This window comes from Leopardus geoffroyi, chromosome C1 (genome assembly GCF_018350155.1).
Source record: "Leopardus geoffroyi isolate Oge1 chromosome C1, O.geoffroyi_Oge1_pat1.0, whole genome shotgun sequence".
Lineage (NCBI taxonomy): Eukaryota > Metazoa > Chordata > Mammalia > Carnivora > Felidae > Leopardus > Leopardus geoffroyi.
The window spans coordinates 105,598,491-105,620,065 of NC_059328.1; the positions used below are offsets into that span (position 1 = coordinate 105,598,491).

The window sequence follows — 21,575 nt, forward strand, 5'->3', positions numbered from 1 at the left end:
ACTCTGTACTGACAGCATGGAGCCTGCTTGGGATTCTCTCTCTCTCTCTCTCTCTCTCTCTCTCTCTCTCTGCCCCTCTCCTCCTCACACTCGCTCTCTCCTTCTCAAAATAAATAAGTACTTTTTTATAAATGTACTGCTTACAACAGGGTAATAAATATTTGCACACAAAAATAAATAATTTTTGTATAGAATGAAATAAAATAGTGCCTGATGCATGGTAAGTATTGAATAAATGCAAACTCTAGTGGTGATATTAGGTACTCAATAAACATTTTGAAAATGTGAAAAATGGCAAAACGTGTTGTGCTGATTTATTATTAGCCAGCCACAGTCTTTTAGAGTTAATACTGCTTGGAAACCATTATAAGAGTTTCCTCTTTTGATGACAGCAAACGTTTAAGTTGTAGAACTTCAGAAAGAGCCTTAAGGTATTTTTCAAGACTCAGGTTCATGTGTCATTAACCTGGCTCCCTCACAGATAGAATTATATACTGAAGTCTCCTTATATCCATTGAATTCCCAACATTTACAAAGTCCTTAGTAGACAGTAAGCACTTCATAAATGTTGGCTGAAGAAATGAACAAATGAGTGAATTAGGATGAACTGTTTATGTGACAGTCACTCCAAGCAAACCGGGAGCACACCAAATATAAGGAATATGTGAGTTTTGGGGGGTTTTTTTGGTCGCCTTTTTGTCTCCAGCACCTAGCACAGTATCTGCCACAAAATGAATATTTACCAAATAGGTATTTATTAAATTAGAGACAGATAAATACTTGGTTTACTTTAAAAATGCAAAGAAGGCATATTTCTAATATCACATAAACTTGTACCAAAGATTTATGAATATATTTATGAATTGGGGTGGAAAACATAGAAATTTCTACCTTCTGGATACAGAAGAAGTGAATTTGGAGACTGAGACGTCAGGTCACCTTAGTCCTCTAGATGGTTAAAGCAAACTAGTCCCTGTGAATAAGAATCTATCTAAAGATCTCTAGCCTCAGACTATTTGCACAGCATCAGCCCAACGACAACAGTCAGAGCAGGCTGTGGTCATATCTCTTAGCTGAGGAAGGTACACTTTTTAGGAAAATTGCTACTGTGGCCACAATGAAAAATAAAGGCCTTGGGTGGAGGGAGGGAAAGTAGTAGGAGTGTCACTCAAAGCACAAACAAACCGGGAAACTGATTGGACAATTTCTATATTGCTACATCTACTTCAAGACAGGCACACCAACTCCCTTCCAAAGTACATCAGTATGTTGCACCATCGTAGAAGGAATGGAAAAGCAGGATGAGGTTGGCTGGCTGAAGTCACATCTTGGGGAAACTGGCCAGGTTGGCAATGCCACAAGCGTTGTTCTTATTCCGAGCCATGAGGATATAGCCTTTGTTTCCCCAGTTTTCTCCCCAGCTGTGGGATCAATGAAGGAAAATATTTAGTACCCTCAGTGTATTTATTCGTTAAAACACTTAACTGACTATTGAGCTAGGTACTGGTAGTATAAAAAATAAATAAAAGTTTTTACCTTTGAAGAGTTTAAAGTAAAGGAATAGAGAGAAGACATAATGCTATAGGCCTCAAAGGTATGAGAGATCGCTTGTGATCAAGGGATGAAGACCTAATGAAAGAGGTGGCATTTAAAGTAGGCCCAGGAGCCGCTGGATGGCTCAGTCAGTTAAGCGTCTGACTTCAGCTCAGGTCACGATCTCACGGTTCATGGGTTCAAGCCCCGTGTCAGGCTCTGTGCTGATAGCTGAGAGCTGTGAACTCCCCAGACTCTAGGACTCCTGCTCCCTGGAGGGCACCAAGGACAGCAAGTTTAGTTAGTGCTGCTGCCAGGCTAGTATTGGCCAGTGAGGAAAGGAAATGTACAATTCTCATAAGTTTCCCCCTGAAAGTCACAAGGGGCTGAAGAGAAAAGGGGAGCTGAAATACCCTGTAGTTTTATTTCTTCCCAACAATAGGGAAGGAAACATTAAGTGTTGCTGTTGTTGTTCTCATACCTACTTTCTGAAAAGTCTTTCTCTTCACATGCTTCAAAATGTTGGGCCACTTTTTATATGTGTTATCCTAAGTGTATATGGAAGGGCACAAAGTTGCACAGGAGGATATTAAACCTCTACTTGGTTCCCTACTGCTTTCAAACATGCTGATGATGGAAAGCTCCCTAAGAAATTGGTCACATTATAGAAAAAAGAAAGAAAAAACTACATAATTCCAGACCTCCTCCTGGTTTCCTGTGCTCCTGGATGTTCTGGTTAGTTAGGTCTGCCTGTCTGAGGGGGCCGTGAGATCACCAAAGGCAGACGTCCTGTTCACTTGTGTATGACTAAGTATCCCGCATGTGGAGCACCTGCCCGACACACACTGTATTACCGTCTGGCCATTAAATGTTAGAATTAATAGCCTCTAACTGGGAAGGGAGAACTAAAAAGTCTGAGACAACTTTCTCGAGTGAGAGCAAGGAATGCTGGGAAGTTGGAGTCGAGGTTGAGCATTAACAGAGTGATTCAGTGACAAACTTAGTGTCCCCATCATTACCTGTTTTTAATTATCCAGTGCTTGTTTCCTTTCTGGATCCCATATCCCACTGCCAAAACCGCATGGTTCAGATTATCGCTATTACAGTTTTCATCGTAGTACACACCTAGGAAACAAACTGTCGAGGTGACGCTTTCTGCAGGCCAAGGATCCCCCCGTGGGGTCTCCCGGTCTAGGAGACCCTCTGCAAAATCCTGCCCAGCCAGGAGGACTGACGACAGAGATGCACGGTGGCAGCTGTGTTTCCCTCCAGGAGACTCAGTCTAAATATGGAAACTAAGTACTCCAAATGCTCGGTGGCCTTCGAGGAGCTGCCGAGCCTGCATCACATGAGGTGGGTCATTGTGGTCTGCGGGAACAGCTCCTTACCTTTGCTGTAAAACTGGAAGGAGGTCAGGCTTGCATCAATGGCCACAGAGATGGGTCCCACTCGGGCCACTGCCCTCTTCAGGGCTTTCTCGTTCCCCTCAGGGATCTCTCTATACCCTCTGCACTTAGCTGCCTTGCCTGTTGGGTTGTACATACAACTTTCATCCTGGAAAAAACAAGGTTAAAATAGGACTAGGACAAAGCAACAGGCCAGAAACTGGTAAGTGAGAATCTCCACCAATGCTTTGATGTTGGTGAACTGACTGGGATGGCCGACTTAGAGTCTTTAGAGAGGGTCTGTCCTCTCCTTACCATTTTATTTTATTTTATTTTTTAACATTTATTTATTTTTGAGAGACAGAGTGTGAGTGGGGGAGGTGCAGAGAGAGAGGGAGACACAGAATCCGAAGCAGGCTCCAGGCTCTGAGCTGTCAGCACAGAGCCTGATGCAGGGCTCGAACTCACAGACCGTGAGATCATGACCTGAGCTGAAGTCAGAAGCTCAACTGACTGAGCCACCCAGGCGCCCCTCCTTACCATTTTAGACAACTGTAAAAAAGAATATGAAAAGTGGATACCTTGCACATCCACAAAAATCAGCTCTAGGTTTTTTAAAGCATAAATGTGAAAGGAAACACTGTAAAACTTAAGAGAGAGAGAACATTTTTATTCCCTCAGGGTAGAGAGAGAGATCTGAAATAAATTGTTTTTAAAGGCACAAATCATCTTCTGGCCATGTAGTATGTGTGAGCCTCAGAGGGCAGGGAGGGACCAGCTGCTGTGTGGGGAGGAGGCCAAGGCCAAGACCCAGCTGGGAGGAAGACCTGGGCCTTATACACATATACTGGGGGGGCTAGTGTGAGGCAGACTTTTGGCTGGTGCTCTCATGAGAGACTTTGGTAAAACCACAAAACATGACACTAAAACATATTGAGGAACTTGGCAATTTTGCCTGTGAATTTCTAACACTGTGCTTTGGAGGTCTAGTTAACAATGATATGTTTCACTGACAAGCCACAGTTACAAAATCTAATGGCAACCCATGTCAACATGGTATATTCTTTTTGGCAATTCATTTTCCTCAGACTACCCTTTCAAAACCCTAAAACTGAATCTATAAGAACATATTATCAAATTATTAACAATAATGGCAGGATGTGATATGATATTCTAAGACCACAGTAGTCTCCTTTCTTAATTTCTCAGGATTCCCTTATTCTCTGCCATATAATCCAAACCCCCAAGATTCAGAATATTAAAAATAGAATATGTGTCTTATATGGCAAATTCTTCATTTTAATTGATTATGAGACCAAAATCATTCCACGTTGCCCTCAAACACTAAAGAGATCATTTGAGGGGGCAGGCTAGCAGAAATTAGAAGTCAGATGCTCTTTCTTTAAAAAATTTTTTAAGTTTATTTGAGAATGACAAGAGAATGAGCGGGGGAGGGGCAGAACGAGAGAGACAGAGACAGAGAGAATCCCAAGTAGGCTCTACACTGTTAGCGCTGAGCCCAATGTGGGGCCTGAACTCACAAACATTGAGATCATGACCTGAGCCAAAACCAAGAGTCAGATACTTAACTAACTGAGCCATCCAGGTGCACCAAGAAGTCAGATGTTCTTTCTATTCCAAAAGAAGGTTTATTATATGATTTTCATTCATTCAAATTATTTCAACTCTCTGAGCTATTAAACTGTCTCTCAAAAAACTCGTTAATATAGTACCAAATAAATAAGGTATCAATGGATAATGATCGACTATTAGTTCTGATAGTATTTAATTTCTTTTTCTTTAATATAGTTATACAATCCTTTAAGTTGGCTGCCTGGGTTAATCAACATGGAAAAAATTGTAAACATAAGCCTGATTTGGGGTGTTTTTGTTTTTGTTTTGTGTATACTCTTGGGATTTAACTTTTCGATATCAAGTGACAACAAAACTGTGTCAAAAGAGTATTTGAGAATTTAAAAAAGAGTATTTTGCCATGTTCGGGTTATCTCACTAATTGGTCCGAAGTATTCAGAATTTAAAAGCCAATCTGCTAGGGCAGATTTAGTTCGGTGTCCTCAAGTTAGCACCTTATAGTAAGTAGCAGCCCAAGTTCAAACATGGACTTGGGATCCAGGAGTTCTAAAAATTGTATACGGATGAAAGAATTTTTTTTTTTTTCAGGTACAACCTCTAATTTCTCTCCTTTATATACCTGACAGCTAAAAAACCACAGCATGGAATAGTAATGGGCTGAAATGTACAGATTAATGTACTCCTTTGATATGGCCAATGTCATGAAGATGTGTTGAAGTGACCATACTTGTTGAGTATCCAGTGAAATGGATTTGTTCAGTCATTCACATTAATGAGCATTTTATTGCAACAGACATCATTTCAGGTGACTAAACACTAATGAATAAAATTCACTGCTACTGGATTTTTTAAAGGCACAAATTGCAGAGGAAAACAATCATTTTACTAGACTGAAATGAAGAACTTTTCAAAGTTGAAAGATATAAAGAGAATAAAGAGACAAATGTTCACCTACAACACACACAGTATTAGTATCTAGATTTCTTTTCAAAATTCCTAAAAATCAGAACACATGGCTGGCTCAGTCAGTTAAGTGTCTGTGACTCTTGGTTTTGGCTCAGGTCATGATCTCACAGTTCGTGTATTCGAACCAACCATTGGGCTCTGCAGCTGGCAGCACAGAGCCTGCTTGGGGTTCTCCCTCTTCCCTCCCTCTGTCCTTCCCCTGCTCACACTGTCTCTGTCTCTCTCAAAAGAATAAATAAGTAAAATTTAAAAAAATTCCTAAAAATCAGTGAGAAAGAGCAAAATAACCTAATAAAAATGTGCCAAAAATATAAACAGTCAATTCACTAAAGAAGAAAGGCAGATGGCTACATAAACATACTGATGAAGATGGGACTCCAAGGGAATTCTTACATACTTCAGGTGGGAATATCAATGTTTCAAAATACCTTGGTAAACAATTTGTCATGACTTAGTCAAGTTGAAGACGCATGTATCCCAAGACTCAGACAATTCTGTTCCAAGGTATTATAAAGTTGTTGTTGTTGTTGTTGTTGTTTTAATGTTTATTTATTTATTTTTGAGAGAGAGAGAGCACAAAGAGGGGAGAGGCAGAGAGGGGGAGACACAGAATCGGAAGCAGGCTCCAGGCTCCAAGCTGTCAGCACAGAGCCCGACGCGGGGCTTGAACCCACGAATTGTGTGATCATGACCTGAGCCGGAGTCAGACGTTTAACTGACTGAGGCACCCAGGTGCCCCAAGGTATTATATTCTACTAAAGACATTTTTGCACATTTGCACAGAAGATATGCTGAGCATGTTTGCAGATGAACAGATATGGTAGATCAATCTTGGCGCTGCTACATGACTAGTGCTATGAATTTGATCATCTGTTTTATCTCCTTCAGTGTCAATTTCCTCACCTATAAAGTGAGGATAAGTCTACCTTACATGTCTGTTACAAAGATTAAATGAGAAAATGAACTAAGCACATGGTTTAGTACATAGTAGCCATCCTGATTACTCAAACTTGCTATCCCTGCTTCAAAGGCTCCTGTTGCAAAGGCCCTATGTTATATTATCTATCAACCCTATGTACATAAAAGCCCTTAGATTCTCTTCTTTTTAGATAAGAAAGGTCAGCAGACCTTCCTATTCCTAAAGGAGGGAGTTGAACCCTGAAGTTGCAACAAACATGAAGCAACTTATTTTTTCTCTCATTTTGTACATGTCAGTAGTTAACTTACATAATTTGCATAAACATTCCTCAAACCCACACTGAGATCATGCAAAATAAAGACATGCGATTTGGTAAATTAGCATGTGTGGGTTTGGGGAATCGGTGACGGGAGCAGAAGAGCTGAGTAACAGGTTGCAGAGGACCCCCCAGAAGTCCGTGGGGTCACCTGTGCTCTGTCTTCTCTAGGGCAAAGAGGTGGGTAGGGCTGTGGGGCCTAAGGCCCCCAAATCTCCAAAGCTATGGGACTCTCCTTGGCCTTCTATAGGTAATTATCCCATCAGGAAGGCAGGATAAGGGAACAGAAACCAAGATTTATGGGATTATCTCCAGCATAAAATACTGTGCTGGGGAAGGAGGAGCCATTACCGGGCAGTCTCACCTGTCCCACATACGGGTAGGCATCTTCAGAGTCAATGCCCCTGTTTTTCTGCACATACTGGAAGGCATTGGTCATGTAGCCCCCTCCGCAGCCATCATTCTCAGAAACACAATCCACAAGGTTCTGGGGACTCAGATTTAAGAGTTTGCCGGTTTTCTTCTTGAGCTGGCCCTCCAGGGCACCCACAGAGCTAAAAGCCCAACAGGAACCACACTGACCCTGAGGAGCATAACAGAAATTGTCAGTCACTGCTGTTCACACTTTTTGTTTCTTCCCTCTACACTGTCTGCTGGAGCCCCATATGTGTTACAAATTCCAACACACGTGTGTCCCCTTTTCTGTGAAGGCTTCCTATTTCCCTTCACTTAATATTTGCTGCATGGCTCTATTGCTATTGTTTCCACTGATAACTATTGCTACATTGTCACCATTAGCTGTAGAGGAGCAGGGCACTGACTTTGCAACCCACAAGATATGTGACCTTGGGTAAATTACTAAGCCTCTCTGTGCCTTAGTTCCTTATCTGTAAAATGTGGATAATAATGTACTTAATTATGGATTATGGAGATTTAAAAAGTTAATTCATGTAAAGGATTTATAAGTTTCTGACATACAACGTCTCAAAAAATGCCATAACTATTAGTATTTGTGCAGCTAGATTGTAGATTTTTCTTTCTTTCCTGTTCTATTTTTGAAGAATGAGGATTTCTGGAGGACATAGGGTATGTCTTGGTTATCTTGAATCTCCACTGGCTAGCACTATACTTGGTTGGTTCTGAAAAAGGTGTGTTTGTTGAATGAGTGTTAAATCAATTCTTCATCTGGCTGATAAAATGAACATTGGGGTTGTGGGAAAACTGGCATTCTCTTGCTGGTAAGAATGTTAATATTGTAAAAAATTTTTTGGAAAGGATTCTCTGTGATCTAGCAATTACAATTTTAGGCTTTATTTTGTATTAATATTTGCACGTTTTCATAAACATATGCACAAGGGTGTTTACAGCAATGTGACTTGTAAAAAAGAAAAAACAAACAATATACATGTACAAAAATAGGTGATGACTTAAATAGAATAGGCTATATTCTCTGAGCAGTGGGACACATCCCTTAATTCCTTACCATCCTCCCAGTTCCCTCCCAGTTAAGAACAAAGACACAGAAATAGGTCATGCCAGCTTACATACCTACATAGGAGAAAGGAGGGTACCTGGTTTTTGACAGGAGTAACATATCCTTTCTTTCGATAATCAATGGAGTCTGGGGCTCTGCTCTCCCAGTCTGGGATATAGAGGGTGTCATTGCTGCGGGAACGAGAAGGGGGTACTTTGAGTCCAGTCATCTTCTGAACCACCTCTTCACTGGTCTGGGACAAAGAACAAAAAGGCCAGCCATAAGCAGGAAACTAAGGCAAACAGGGCAGGTAGGCCAGGAGCTGAGGTTCAACTCACCATGTCCCCCAAGTGGTTCATGGCCAGTTCATATGTGTGGACACCAAGAGAGGCCTCAAGATTATGGATGGAAATATGCTTCAAATTTTTTTCCCATATTAAACGCCGGGAGATTTCATCCACCTAAACAGAACATAGTACTGGCATGGACTATGTCCTACAAAGTTACATAAAAAATACTGTGGAGGTTTTTAGGAAAAAAGATGAAATTTACAATCATACAGAGTTTACAGTCTAGTTGGGGAACTCACCATGGGATTATTAAGAGCATGCAAAAAAAAAAAAAAATGTAAACAAATACAAATAATAGAATGCAAAAGCTCTGGAGAGATGTGTAGAAAAACTGCTTATGGATTAATAGCATTAATCTGAGAAGTCTTCCCCAAAGAGAAATAGGAAGAAAAGGAAGACTAAAACTTGAGGGAGGGTGAGTGGAAGAGGAGGAATGAAACTGTGTTAAAGAGTTCAAGAACAGGGGTAGGTTTGGCTGGTTGGAGTGGTTAAGGTTTTTAGACTGAAGAAGGGAGTCTGGAAATTAGGAATAGACATCTCGAGTGCCGGCTCCCTAACCACACTTCCCTCCAGGTCCCCAGGCACCTTGTTGTTATACTGCTTCCCATAGGTCTTTTTCCATAGCTCCCATTGTGTGTCCAGTATCGCCTCAGGATATAGAGCAAAGGTCGCTGTGGGCAGCAGCAGTAGAATCTTGAGTCCCCACATCCTGGGAAAGGGGATAATTAGGGGAAGTTCTTCTGTGTGCCAAGGGGTTCACAGCCTGGCTTGGGATGAGGAAACAGCTGGAGCCATATTCCCAGACAGCTGGTTCTTAACCTTTGGGAGTCACAGACTTCTTTGAGAAGCTAATAAAATTTCACAGTCCATCACAGTCCCACTCATCCGAAAAATGCATGCACACAAAATTCTGGGAAATTCCTGAACCAAAGAGAAGAACCTCTTCCTTGGGACCATGAGACAAAAGAAAAGAATTTATAAGGAAGGGATACAAAGAACTGAGAGTGACCTGTGCATGATAAAACGATAGGAAGGGTCTGGGTTTGGACTGAGTGCTGATACATCTGACTCCAAACATTTTGACCTAGGGAGATTCAAAACACACACACACACACACACACACACACACACACACACACACACACCCAGAACTGGGGTGGAAAATGGACAATCAGAATGGACTAAGCACCTGCCTCCTCTAATGTCCCCAGCAGACTTGGAGACAGACGAGGCTGGAGAATACGCAGAGGAGAAATTTCCAGCTAAATCTTGCTGCCTATTTATTTCTTCAAGGCATTATTCACTCCCTTGCCTAAATTCTGATACTTTTTCAGATCTTGCCAGGAGAGGACAAGGAAGTATTTCCTATTCTTTTTGAGATGCTTAATATCTCCTTGGTTATGTATTTCTTCCTCCTTTCTCTTCCTGCTCCCTCCTCAGGCAGGAAACTGTCCTAATCTCAACCAGATGCTATGGGAAGGAGGTTTTCTTTCTTCTTCCTGACAGCAAAAAACCTCTCTGACTGCCTCACAGGACAAAAAGCTTCACAACCAAAGTTTGTCAGAAAAATGCAAGACCCAAAAGCAGTGTTCTATGATCATTAAATTCACAGCTTTTCAGAAGTTTACTCTAGCTTCACTCATTTCTTGAGGCAGCTTGCTTAATTCCATGTTCTCCATTTTAAGAATTTACAGTCTGAAGTAAATTTTTGAATTTACAGTCTAATTTTTGTGCAATCTTTGCAGACTGGCAAAACACTCTAAGATATTTAATATCTGCAGTGTTAAGGGCTTTGAAATGAAGCAGAAAAGTGCCTCTGGGCACCATTCCTCCTCCCTGCTAAGTTAACTCTTTTGGTACCTTTGGCTAAAACCGCAAACCCTAAAGGGAGAGGCCACTCCTTGAGGGATAGGTGAAGGATTCCCTATATCCTAGGGTTTCACTAACAACCATGTATACATACATATAAAGCACAGAAGGAATCCTAAAAATTTCCAGCAAATTTTATTTGGCCAGGAAATGACTGAAGGGCATACTGTTGTTTTCACCCACACAACTACAAATTTCACCACGATCTCCAAGTCACTACATCCCTAATACCCCTAAAATGGGCAAAGGAAGGAATGAGAAGTAGAAAATTTTACCTGCTGATGGGGTTCTGTGCTCCGGGCTCCTTTCGACGGGGAAGTGTGGATAATGTGGGCGGATGACTAGGGGTGCTGGATTTATTCCATTAGGATTGCGGAAGTCAGTTCCAGCTGTTGGCTGGAAAATTTGAATAGGGGAGGGAGGCGGGGAAAGAAATGCTGAGAGAAGCAGGGTCGGAGAGGGAAGGAAGCGGTGGATTTGCAGTGTTTTTGTGTGCATGTCAAGTGTGTGCACCAAAGTGGAAAGTTGCTGGGTAGTTTCTCATGACTGTCTTTCAGGGCAAAAAGACTTCCATACACATTTATTCAAGCTGGGGCTTACCTTCACTTTGATGGTTAATAGGACACAGCCCTGATCTTCTCCATCTTTCTTTATTACATAGTATTTATGGTATTAGGGACTACATCTTTTCCTGCCCTTTACCTGTTCTCTCTCCAACTTCGAAACCTCAGTTTTCAAATTTCTGTCTGACCTGAGGGTCAGACATCCAGCAAGAATGAGGGAATAAACATGAAAGACTAGAAAAGAGTGTAATGGAAACCACAGGCTCAAAAATCATTTGTATGTTATAAGTTTGTTGGCTAAAAGTTGTCAATACCTCTTCCAGCCTAATACAGTTTTCCTGAGGAAGGATATGCCCAGAACACCCAGATGAAGCTGGTTCTGAAAGTAACCCAAACCAGCCCTCCTCGTTATTAATGACAGCACTTGAATCAGTGCATAGCACTGACAAACTCACATGTGACTTCTTTGTTGCTAAAACTTTCAGATGGTAGGATGCCTGAACATTATGTTTCAATTATTAAAATCCCCAATCCAGGACCAGTCATATGAGCTTCTCCAAATGATTCCCCCAACATCCAGGCATGTGACAGATCATAAGAGTCTAGTTCAGTCCCTAAGCCACATCCCCAAATTCCATTTTCTTCCATAAACAGAGGCGGAGGAAGAGGAAAAGATGGTTCTTGGAACAGAAAATACATAGGATAGATTCAGTTTCTAGCTGGATTGCATATAGACCCTCAAGAACACAGGTTTATGCCTGTAAGTTTTAAGATTTGGTAATGAACCACATGATCCTAGAGGGAAACCAAGTCCAGACCTGCATAGTTTAAATTTCCCCATCCCTAATTCCTTTTATTCCAGGAGAGCAAGAGATACTTGGGGAAGGAATCTGATGTGCCATACGGGTCTCAAGTCTCATCTTTGTCTGCTCTGAAGGACATGGGCAATTTCCCAACCCCCATCTCATGGTCAGATGTCCCTGATGATTTTACTCAGTGAGTCAGGATCAGGAGGACAACTAAGGAGTGCTGAGTGATCAGAGGCCTTATGATTTCTGAATCCTGAAATTATAGATACACTGTGCTTTATGTTTGCATATTTGGAGCTCAAGCTATGGATTCAACTAGTTGTGGGTGGGTATTTGTTGTTCACAAGCTGGAAAAGAATAATAAAGCCGCAATCAAGATCACACAACACAAGAACGTTTACAAAAGGAAAAAATATTTTGTTTTAAAATCTTTGCTACATGTCATTATTTTTGCCACTGTAAAGCTCAGCACAGATGCCAGCAGTACAGAAATGGCCAACAAGAAAAAAAAAAAAAAAAAAAAAAAAAAAAACAATCAAAAATAAAACCCTGAAGGAAAAGCAGAAACAAAACCCCCAGAGCATCTTCTCCCTCCCCTCTCCTTCCCCAAAAGCCCTATAATAACTGTACAATATTATAGTCCTGATCACATTTAAAAACAATTATTAAAAACAAGGATTCCATTGGAAACTCAACTTTTTGGCTTGTTAAACTGTGATATAAATATATATGTATACGGTATGTGTGCACATAGAATAAAAAAATAAACTGTCTCCTTTTCAACTCCACTACCTGGCACCAGACTGGAGACAAAAGGGAGAGAAACCCAGTAATGATGTTCTCTCAGCCTCTCTAAGGCCATCTATGCCCCTCAGTCTCCTATGGCTACGTTTAATATGTCTTCTCCTTATTAATTCAGTCTTGCACTTAAGATACTGGCCTGAGCCAATAAAAAAAAAAAAAAAAAAGTGGCTGATACACATGACTGTTACCTGAGGAAGGTACAGAGAGAGTAGTAACCTGTATCTGCATTTATATGGCTATAGTTAACTCTGTGACCCTGTTAGAATGGGAGTCCAGGCCCCATCTATCACATGGATTCATACTCTTGTATCATAGCAAAATCCAATCTTAAGATTGGAGGGAGCAAAGAGGAAGAACTATAGGTCCAAAACAGACCCAAGTCTCAGTTTCTAGTCAGACTGAACTGGGAATGGGATGAAGGAGGCTACTTTGCAAGACATGGTATTTGGTTTAAACTCCAGCAGTGAAGATTTCCCTGGGACTGCTAATCCAAGAAGTTGAGTTTCCATGCAGAAATAACCTCTACAGAACACACATCATATGTGATTCTGACAGAAAAATGCAGCAAGTATGGCCAAGTATGGGGCTTTTAAAAGGGGGTTATCTTCCCACCCTAAACATCTGTAATGTTTCCAGATCTACTCTATAAGGTGAGAGCACCAAAAGCGGGAATGACCCAGCTTTACTACTAAATGTGTTCAATGAGAGACCAACCACATCAAAAGACTTTATATATCTGCTTACAGTTGCATATTGGCTGGGCATAGATGTAAGTGCAGCAAAGACATTTATTTAAATACTCTTTGGCTGCAATACTAAGTGGAAAATACCTAGAAGATTAACTCCTTAGGACTCTTTGAAAATTACATGGAAAAACAAAGATAAAATCTGAGACAAATTTTGCATAACTCCCTAATAGGGAGAAACAGACACAGAAACACACATGTGCACACACGTACCGCGTACACACGTGTGCGCACACGCATACGCGTGCGTGCGCGCGCATGCCCACACACACACACACACACACACACACTCTCTCTCTCTCTCTCTTTCCTTCTCCCTCTCTCACTTCCTCACTCACCAGGCAGCAGAAAGAGCCTATGCTCACTTCCTAAAGCCATACAGGTAATATGTAACCTACCATGTTTCATGGTCCTCAGATATGAGGACATTTCTCCTCCCCCTAACCTTATTCAGAATTTCTTTCCAAAAACAAGCCACAGTATCCAAGGCAAATAGTGGATGAATGGATGTCAGGATCTCTAACCTGCCTATTGACCCTAGCACAAATCATTTCTGCATAAATCTCTGGTCAGGAGGTGTAAGGAAAGGCATTCTTAACTTCACCCAGCCTCAGTTTTTCAAAGATCCCCAAAGCCTTCACGATTCACCCCATTTCTTCTCAGAGGCAGGAAGGCAAGGAAAGGCCAGAAGGGGAAGGGGCACACATTAGGGGTGAGGGAAGGGAAGGGAGAGGGACTTTTATTCTCTTTACAGAAAGATTTGCTTTTTAAAAACAAACTGTGACTTTCCTCCCCCACCCCTTATCCTCACCCCAATAGTTCTATTCTGAAAAGGAGGGAAACATAGTTAGGTCAGGAAATTCTTCGTTGTTGTAGCTGTTGCTCTGGTCTCCCAGCATGGACAGCATCTCCTAATAAGAGAAAAAAACAAGTCTGGGTCACACACCTTAATAATCCCTTACATGTACTGAGCTTCTTCCCAACATTCTCCTAAAGCAACACCCCTGGCCCCACAGTGTCTGTGGGGCTGAACGCCCTGAGCCTTCCCTACTCCCAGCAACTCTCAGACTCCTTTATGACAACTTTGTTTCCTAGTCCCTTCTCTGGCTTCTTCCTACAGTTCCACATTTTCCTTCTTTTCTAGTCCTCCCATATTTTCAAAAGGAGAAAAATCTGCTTGCCACATTTCACATAACCCCCTATGCACATATATGGAGTATCTCTGATCCTATTTGTTTTCCACCAAAACCTGCTTTGCCTCTTTCAACCTCTGTCTTAAACACCTCTTCCTTTGTCCCAAGATTACTCCAATTGCTCTTGCAGTCCCCTCATGACTTAGGTAAATGGGTCTTTAGAGCTATCATCAGTATGTTTACACTCAAGCTACTGTGCAGTGGGGATGTGGCTCTCCTGGAATGGCTAAGATGACTTCCTTAAACATCTTCGCATCACTAACGATGTGCATCACACAGTAAGTTCCAGTTAATGACATCTACCTCTACAACGTCCCCACTCTGTTTTCTCCTAGGTACTCCCAAACACCTCAATCCATGCTTCCTTCTCTGTCTCTGCTCTCTGTTTCTCTTCCAGTTTCTAACTTTCTGAAGTCTTTTCACCCTCTCACCTGGAAGACCTCAGGCTGGCCAGGTTGCTGTGCTGATGGCTGTTGAACATGTTGCTCGCTAGAACTCGAGCGATGATGAGGCTGCTGGCCCTGCCACTGTGGCCAGACACTTACACCCTCTGCTGTCCGTGTCTGGAATTGTCCTGTAGTCTGTCCAGTCTCAGGAGCTAGAAATACAGCAAGGAAGGACAAACAACTTTAAGCTACTAATTCCACTGGAGAGGAGAAACTATCAATGCCTCTTTTATTTTAAACCCAGCCCCAGATTAATTTTTCTTTTCTGGGTAGCCTTTCCCAAGAGTCTTTTGATCATTTAGATTAAATTTGCATATTATTTAATGTATGATAACTTACGAACTTTTTAATACACGATAAAGTCTTTTTCATGGGGGTATGTTTTAAATTCCAAATGGACCATCACCTGATTTCCCCATAATGAGGTCAGTGCATCCAGGACACAAGAAACTTTGAACCACCAAATTCTTTCTCTTTAGTAGTGTGATTTTCCTGTTACCCTCCTTTCTTTGTTATTATTGTTGTTACTGTTGTTTTGAGAGAGAGAGAGAGAGACAGGGAGAGTGTGCAAGTGGGGGAGGCAGAGAGAGAGGGAGAGAGAGAGAATCCCAAGCAGGCTCTGTGCCCAGCACAGAGCCCCACGTGGCATCATCTCACAACCGTGAGATCATAATCTGAGCGGAAATCAAGAGTCAGATGCTTAACCGACTAAGCCGCCCAGGCACCCCCACCCTCCTTTCTAATCTGAACTCACCAAAGTTGGATCCACGATTGGTGAGACTAGGGTAGGCAGCAGCACCAGGTGACGCAGTTGAAGCACCAGGGAGGGACATTGGGCTGAAGGAGGACGGAGTCTGAAAGCTGCCTACACCAAACTGGGAAGAACGAGTCTTGGCTGTAGCCTGAGTAGCCACCTGCTGAAAGAGAGAAGCATTATTGTACATGCCATTCCTATGAGCCAACCCTCTGTCAATCACTGGATTTCTTCTGAGCCAAGCTCATCATTTATTTTTTACTCTATACTTCTTCTTATGTATGTATGTATCTATAATTTACACCCAAGTTAGTTAGCATAGAGTTCAATAATGTTTTCAGGAGTATATTCCAGTGATTCATCCCCTAGGTACAACACCCAGTGCCCATCCCAACAATTGTCTTCCTTAATGCCCCTTACCCATTTAGGCCATCCCCCCACCCACAGCCCCTCCAGAACCTTCAGTTTGTTCTCTGTATTTAAGAGTCACTCTATATTTCTTCCAATTAATGCCAATCTCCTATGACAAAGTACAAAACAAAAACAACAACAACAACAACAAAAACCACAAAGAACTATGGGACTAATAAACTATACATTCAGAGTTGTGAGAATTTTTTCCAGTTATTTTCTTACACACTTTTTTATGCATTTGAGATCATACTTCATACAATAATTTTGTAGTATGCTTTTTGGTTGGGGATTTTTTATTTAAAATATTACTGTGTTGGGGTGCCTGGGTGGCTCAGTTGGTTAAGCATCCAACTCTGATTTCAGCTCAGGTCACGATCTTGCAGTTCATGAGTTTGAGACCCATGTCAGGCTCTCCGCTGACAGTGTGGAGCCTGCTTGGGATCCTCTCTCTCTCTCTCTCTCTCTGCCCCTCCCCCACTGGCATGCATGTGCTCTCTCAAAATAATAAACTTTAAAAATTACTGTGCTATATAAGCATACATGAATATATGAAACAGCAGTAGCTTTAACCTTAACATATATATGTTATATAAGGTTTTTCAACACATTTTTTTGGTAAATAGACATCATTGCGTGTAAATTAGTAGTTTTCTCCTTTGCTCCTGTACTTTGTAGTACTAACCAAAATGGAAACTCAGAATTGATTCCAAAACAAATATGTAAATAAAACCTGTTTAACATGTTCTTCTATATGAGCAATTCTGATTTAAAGTGAATATGTGAAAACCACAAATTCTGATATTTGGGGATTATCTATTATTTTAATTATTTAGCTACTCCCAACAAAAAGAAAAATTGGAAGGTAGGGGCTGGGAAGAAGATTTCTAAGACAGATGACAATAATTTTACATATGGAAAAAAGCCCAAACAAATAAACAAAAACTAGTACATAGGGGACAGACAGACACTTTACCTGGGCAGAGAAGCCTGGGCGGGTGCTAGGGGTCCAAGTTGGGGCTGCTCCTTGGGGTGGGTTGGAGTGGCGGGAAATCTGGGCCAACATCTGCCCTGCAGAAGCTGATGGCTGGACGATGGTTACAGGAGAGGGCAGACCACTATTTCTAGGAATGAACACATAGTGCAGTAAAAGATTGAAAGGATGGGTTTACCACAAAATCTAGGTATCACAGGACAATCTAGTACTATCCCTAGATCCCCTTGACTTCTCTGGGATTAAGGAATTCTTAATAACAGAATTTGAAAAAGATGAGAAAACTGACAGTCACACACTGATCTGGACACAGAGAGATGGAACCTATAACATAGCAACAGGACAGGTGCAAAGAAATAGGAGGAAGAAAAGCCAGCTTGCCTTGTCTTAAGCCCTACAAGTTCCACTGCTTTGTCTGAAATAACCAGAGAAAGCTAGGGAAGAACAAAACTTGGATTCAGCAACTGAATGCCTCAGTTGCCCCCTAAAGCAGCACATACATAAAGGGCTCACCTGAAATTCTCTGCCGGCCGGGGGGTAGGAGGGAATGTGTTGCCCTGTGAGAATAGCTGTTGGGTAGCAGGGACAGTGCTGGAGGAGATGCCTTTACTCTGATCTGTGGACCAAAAGGAGCAGGGGGAGGGCCAGTCAAGGGGCTGTAGTACATTAGTCCAGCAAGTTCCTATTTATTCATGAGGTATTATGATTAAGTAGAAAGATGTTGGGCAGTAGTAGGCACATCAGTAAGTGATCTAAATGAGAATTTAAGAGGAGAATGAGGAAGAAACATACCTGCATTGATGTTAGAGTAGATTTCTGAAAATCTTGGATCTCTATCCTGGGCAAACAGACTATCTGACTTCTCAAGGGGCTTACTGTGTTCTGGCCCTGTGGTTGTTACAGGCTGAACAGAAACCTGTGGGATACGATGATAAAAACAACCATGAAAAATGTAACATGACAATTCAATAACCCTAACATTCACATACACTCTAACTGGCACTAGGGGACATTTCCTAAGGAAATGCTCATGCCTCTTCAAAAAAAGACACACTTACCTGGGAATGATTGTAGCCAGCCAGTCCATCTCTTCCTGATACCACATCCAATTCTGTTTGCTGTTGCTGCTGCCTATATGTTTAAGGCCAGGAAGAAGAGAAAGATTTTTTTTTTTTTTTTTTTAAATAAATCTGGGGAAAAAATCTCCCCTGGCCAGCAGAGAATTTCAGGTAAGTCCCTGAAAGCAAACAAACAAACAAACAAACAAACAAATGGGACTGCAGATACCCACTACCCAGGCTCATCAATAAAGAATTCTTCCACCATTTCTCACCTGGATGCCAACTGCCCTGAGCCCATCTCCAAGGGTAAATTAGCTGTGGGACCTAGCTGTGGTCTCTGGATTGTGTTGGACAGTGTAGGCCTTGGTTCCTGGCTGGAGTTCCTGGGAAAATGGGAGAGCAGACAGAACAGAGGGGAATAAAAGGGTCAGGCACTGTTTAAGCTATATACATTTACTTATAGGTGAGGCAATAACTAATAAATTCCACTTAGAAGTCTAATCCTTTAAATAACCTGTGACTTCAGATTCAGCAAATACTTCATACCATGGACAACAAGGTACAAATAAAAACTGTGTCCCATGGCACAATGGTTTATCCTGTTTGGGTTTGAACTCCTTCCAGGTATACAATACCTAGTTGGTATACATGTGTATATCCGTACACTGTGTTTTAAAAAGCATAAGTAAAAAAACTGACAATACATACACAAACATCAACAAAGGCTCTTTTGGGGGACGCCTGGCTAGCTAAGTCAGTAAAGCATGAGACTCCATCTCAGCGCTAGGAGTTCAAGCCCCACAGTGGGCACAGAGTCTACTAAATAAATAAATAAATAAATACCACAAAGAGTCTTTTTGGATAGTGAGAAAATTTTCCCCTCTCTTTATAAGTTTTCCATACTTTCCAAATTTTATGTAAAAATATTTATTTTAAAAATATTAAGAATTAATTAAAATAAATAGTGGTGGGGAAAACAGTATGTAAAAATGAGGAACACCATTATTTCCAGAAACAAGTTCTTAAAAGGACTGAAAATTTTCTAAATTTAAACAAAATGGAGACACAAAACAACGGTTGTTCTGTAATATAAAGATGCAAAAACAGAAAGAAAATTACAGTGAACATGACCATATATCCGAGTCCTGAGTAAATAGAAATTTCTAACTCAATCCACTCTGTTATACTAATTACAAGAGAATATTAAAAGACCTAAAATTAGAAGGACACAGACTCAGCATTGTCACAAGGTATTTGATAATTATTTCTAAGCATATCTTCAAGAGCTAAGCTCAAGGGCAATTCTATATAGCTAGACTAAGTGGAAAAGTAGTAACCTGACAACTGACATCCACTTATAATAAAAAAGATAGTAAGAATGTGGAGAAACTGGAATCCTCATTAAATTGCTGATGGAAATGTAAAAGGGTACTGAAGCTTTGGAAAACAGTTTGGCAATTCCTCAAAAAATTAAACACAGAGTTACCAAGTAACCCAGCAGTTCTACTCTTAGGTATACACTGAAGAGAATAAAAACTTCCACATAAAGACTGGTGCATAAATGTTCATAGCCATGTTCCAAATAGACAAAAAGTAGAAATAACCCAATGACCATCAACTAATGAATGGATAAACAAAATGTATCCCCATATAAAGGAATATTATTTGGCAATAAAAAAAAAATGAAGTACAGATAAATGCTACAAGAGAGGACCCTTAAAACATTATACTAAGCGTTAAGAGGCCAGTCATAAAGAATCATGTATTATATGATTCCAGGCATATGAAACGCCTAGAATAGACAAATTTATAGAGACTGAGAGTAGATTAGTTGTCATAAGGGCTTGGGAGTGGGGAGGATGACTGTTAATGAGTACAGAATTTCTTTTAGGGGGAATGAGCATGTACTGAAATTAGATTGTGGTAATAGCTGTACAACCCTGTGACATACTAAAAAAATTATACACTTTAAATGGGTGAACTATATGGTACATGCAATCTATAACTCAATAAAACTGGTTTTTACAAAGTTGAGGAAGAAAAACTCAAAAAGAAAGGAATCAAGGAATTGAGGAACGAAACTAACAAAAGTGGACATAGATAGCTCTGCTCTCAGCAACAGTCCATGAGCCAAATCCAGTCCATTGTCTGTTTTTGTAAATCAAAGTCTGTTGGAACATAGCTATCTTTGTTCATTTATTTGTTTAGGACTCTTTTCATGCTACAATAGCAGGGATTAGTAACTGCAATAGAGACCATATGCCTCACAAAGCTAAAATAATTATTTTCTGTCCTTTTACAAAAAAAGTTTAAAGACACCTGCTCTAGAGGAAAATCCTACCAGAACAGAGCAATAAACCGGTGTAGAAAACAATATGCTTTCTGGGGGCACCTGGGTGGCTCAGTCGGTTAAGCATCCGACTCCGGCTCAGGTCAGGATCCTGCAGTTTGTGAGTTCTAGCCCTCCATCAGGCTCTGTGCTGACAGCTCAGAGCCTGGAGCTAGCTTCGGTTTCGGTGTCTCCCTCTTTCTCTGCCCTCCCCCGCTTATGCTCTGTTTCTCCCTGTCTCTCAAAAATAAATAAATGTTTTTAAAAAATTAAAAAAACCAAACAATATCCTTTCTAGAAGGGGATGAAACAAAGTTGAAATACAAACCCTTCACATCTTAGAACATACTCTTTTAAGCTACTGTTTGTTAAAATCTTATTCTACCTGGATGAATTACTCTAAATTCTATAGTAAGCTAAAGATGAGGAACTTCAAACTAATGGTGTTTACTACCACAAAAGTAGAAGAGGAGGAGACAGCTTGGTAAGGCTAAGCAGATTTGGCCCAGGAGAAATACCCAATATTGGTAAAGGCCTTTATGGTACATACTTCACATTGGTGTTGGTACAGATGATGTACTCAATTTCATCTGAGTAAGGGTTCTGGAAAGTAAAGGAGCTGGTTCTCATCCAGAGCCATTCCCGGTTCTTAGACCGGAACCGGAACATGACAGACAGCACCTGGCCTTTTAACTTCACCACCTGAAAAAGTTTTCATGCTATCAGTGAAACCCACAAAAAATTTTCTTTAGAATTTTTTTTTAAATTTCCCATTTCTACAAACCTAAGATTCTTGTGTCACTGTCCTTGAAATATACCAGTCTCTTTCAATGTTACAGATAAAACAATATGCACAGTGAAAACTGAGTGCTAAATAATGAGAGGTATATTTATTTTCTTCCTAGAGTCCTAAGTAGCTATCTGACCACTTTAGTCAAAGTCAAACAAAAGAAACAATTTTTTCCAGGAGAGTAAAGACTGTTTCCCCACTTCCCTTGGAAAGTCCCGTAAAGATATGCTGATCTAGCTTTACAAGTCTATACTAGAAATTTGTAGTTTG

General features: G+C 40.9%; 2 protein-coding genes across 6 annotated transcripts in view; both read right to left on the minus strand.

Annotated features, from left to right (window-relative positions):
* Positions 1-1,190: 1,190 nt before the first annotated feature.
* CTSK (cathepsin K) lies at positions 1,191-10,794 on the minus strand. 2 transcript variants are annotated; one of them, XM_045479093.1, is made up of 8 exons: positions 10,681-10,794; positions 9,122-9,245; positions 8,525-8,647; positions 8,284-8,439; positions 7,077-7,295; positions 2,922-3,087; positions 2,553-2,658; positions 1,191-1,421 (listed from the first exon to the last, which is right to left on the minus strand). In XM_045479093.1, exons 2-8 carry the CDS (start codon positions 9,242-9,244, stop codon positions 1,322-1,324), a joined length of 993 nt encoding a protein of 330 aa, XP_045335049.1. In that variant the 5' UTR covers position 9,245; positions 10,681-10,794; the 3' UTR covers positions 1,191-1,321. The 2 variants fall into 2 exon arrangements, with proteins under 2 accessions (XP_045335049.1, XP_045335050.1); XM_045479094.1 differs by having other exon boundaries at positions 9,122-9,299; positions 10,681-10,793.
* The window catches only part of ARNT (aryl hydrocarbon receptor nuclear translocator), a 79,468-nt gene continuing 67,172 nt past the window's right edge, over positions 9,280-21,575 (minus strand). The window contains exons 14-24 of one of the 4 annotated variants that reach the window (XM_045479080.1): positions 21,066-21,217; positions 18,459-18,569; positions 18,184-18,256; positions 17,918-18,041; positions 17,639-17,741; positions 17,108-17,255; positions 15,721-15,883; positions 14,952-15,118; positions 14,139-14,238; positions 10,681-10,801; positions 9,280-9,355 (exon numbers count right to left, since the gene is read on the minus strand). In XM_045479080.1, the coding sequence (XP_045335036.1) occupies positions 14,149-14,238; positions 14,952-15,118; positions 15,721-15,883; positions 17,108-17,255; positions 17,639-17,741; positions 17,918-18,041; positions 18,184-18,256; positions 18,459-18,569; positions 21,066-21,217 (1,131 nt within the window). In that variant the 3' untranslated portion in view covers positions 9,280-9,355; positions 10,681-10,801; positions 14,139-14,148. The remainder of the gene's footprint in view (positions 9,356-10,680; positions 10,802-14,138; positions 14,239-14,951; positions 15,119-15,720; positions 15,884-17,107; positions 17,256-17,638; positions 17,742-17,917; positions 18,042-18,183; positions 18,257-18,458; positions 18,570-21,065; positions 21,218-21,575) is intronic. The other 3 variants (XM_045479083.1, XM_045479082.1, XM_045479081.1) reach the window with 3 other exon arrangements.

Bases quoted from the DNA above. Each gene is read 5' to 3' on its own strand.
- CTSK (XM_045479093.1), bottom strand. From the start codon at position 9,244: ATGTGGGGACTCAAGATTCTACTGCTGCTGCCCACAGCGACCTTTGCT. The intron at 7,296-8,283 runs GTACCCTCCTTT...TATGCTCCTCAG, and splicing joins TTACTCCTGTCAAAAACCAG to GGTCAGTGTGGTTCCTGTTG. The intron at 3,088-7,076 runs GTGAGACTGCCC...TGTTTTTTCCAG, and splicing joins CCTACCCGTATGTGGGACAG to GATGAAAGTTGTATGTACAA.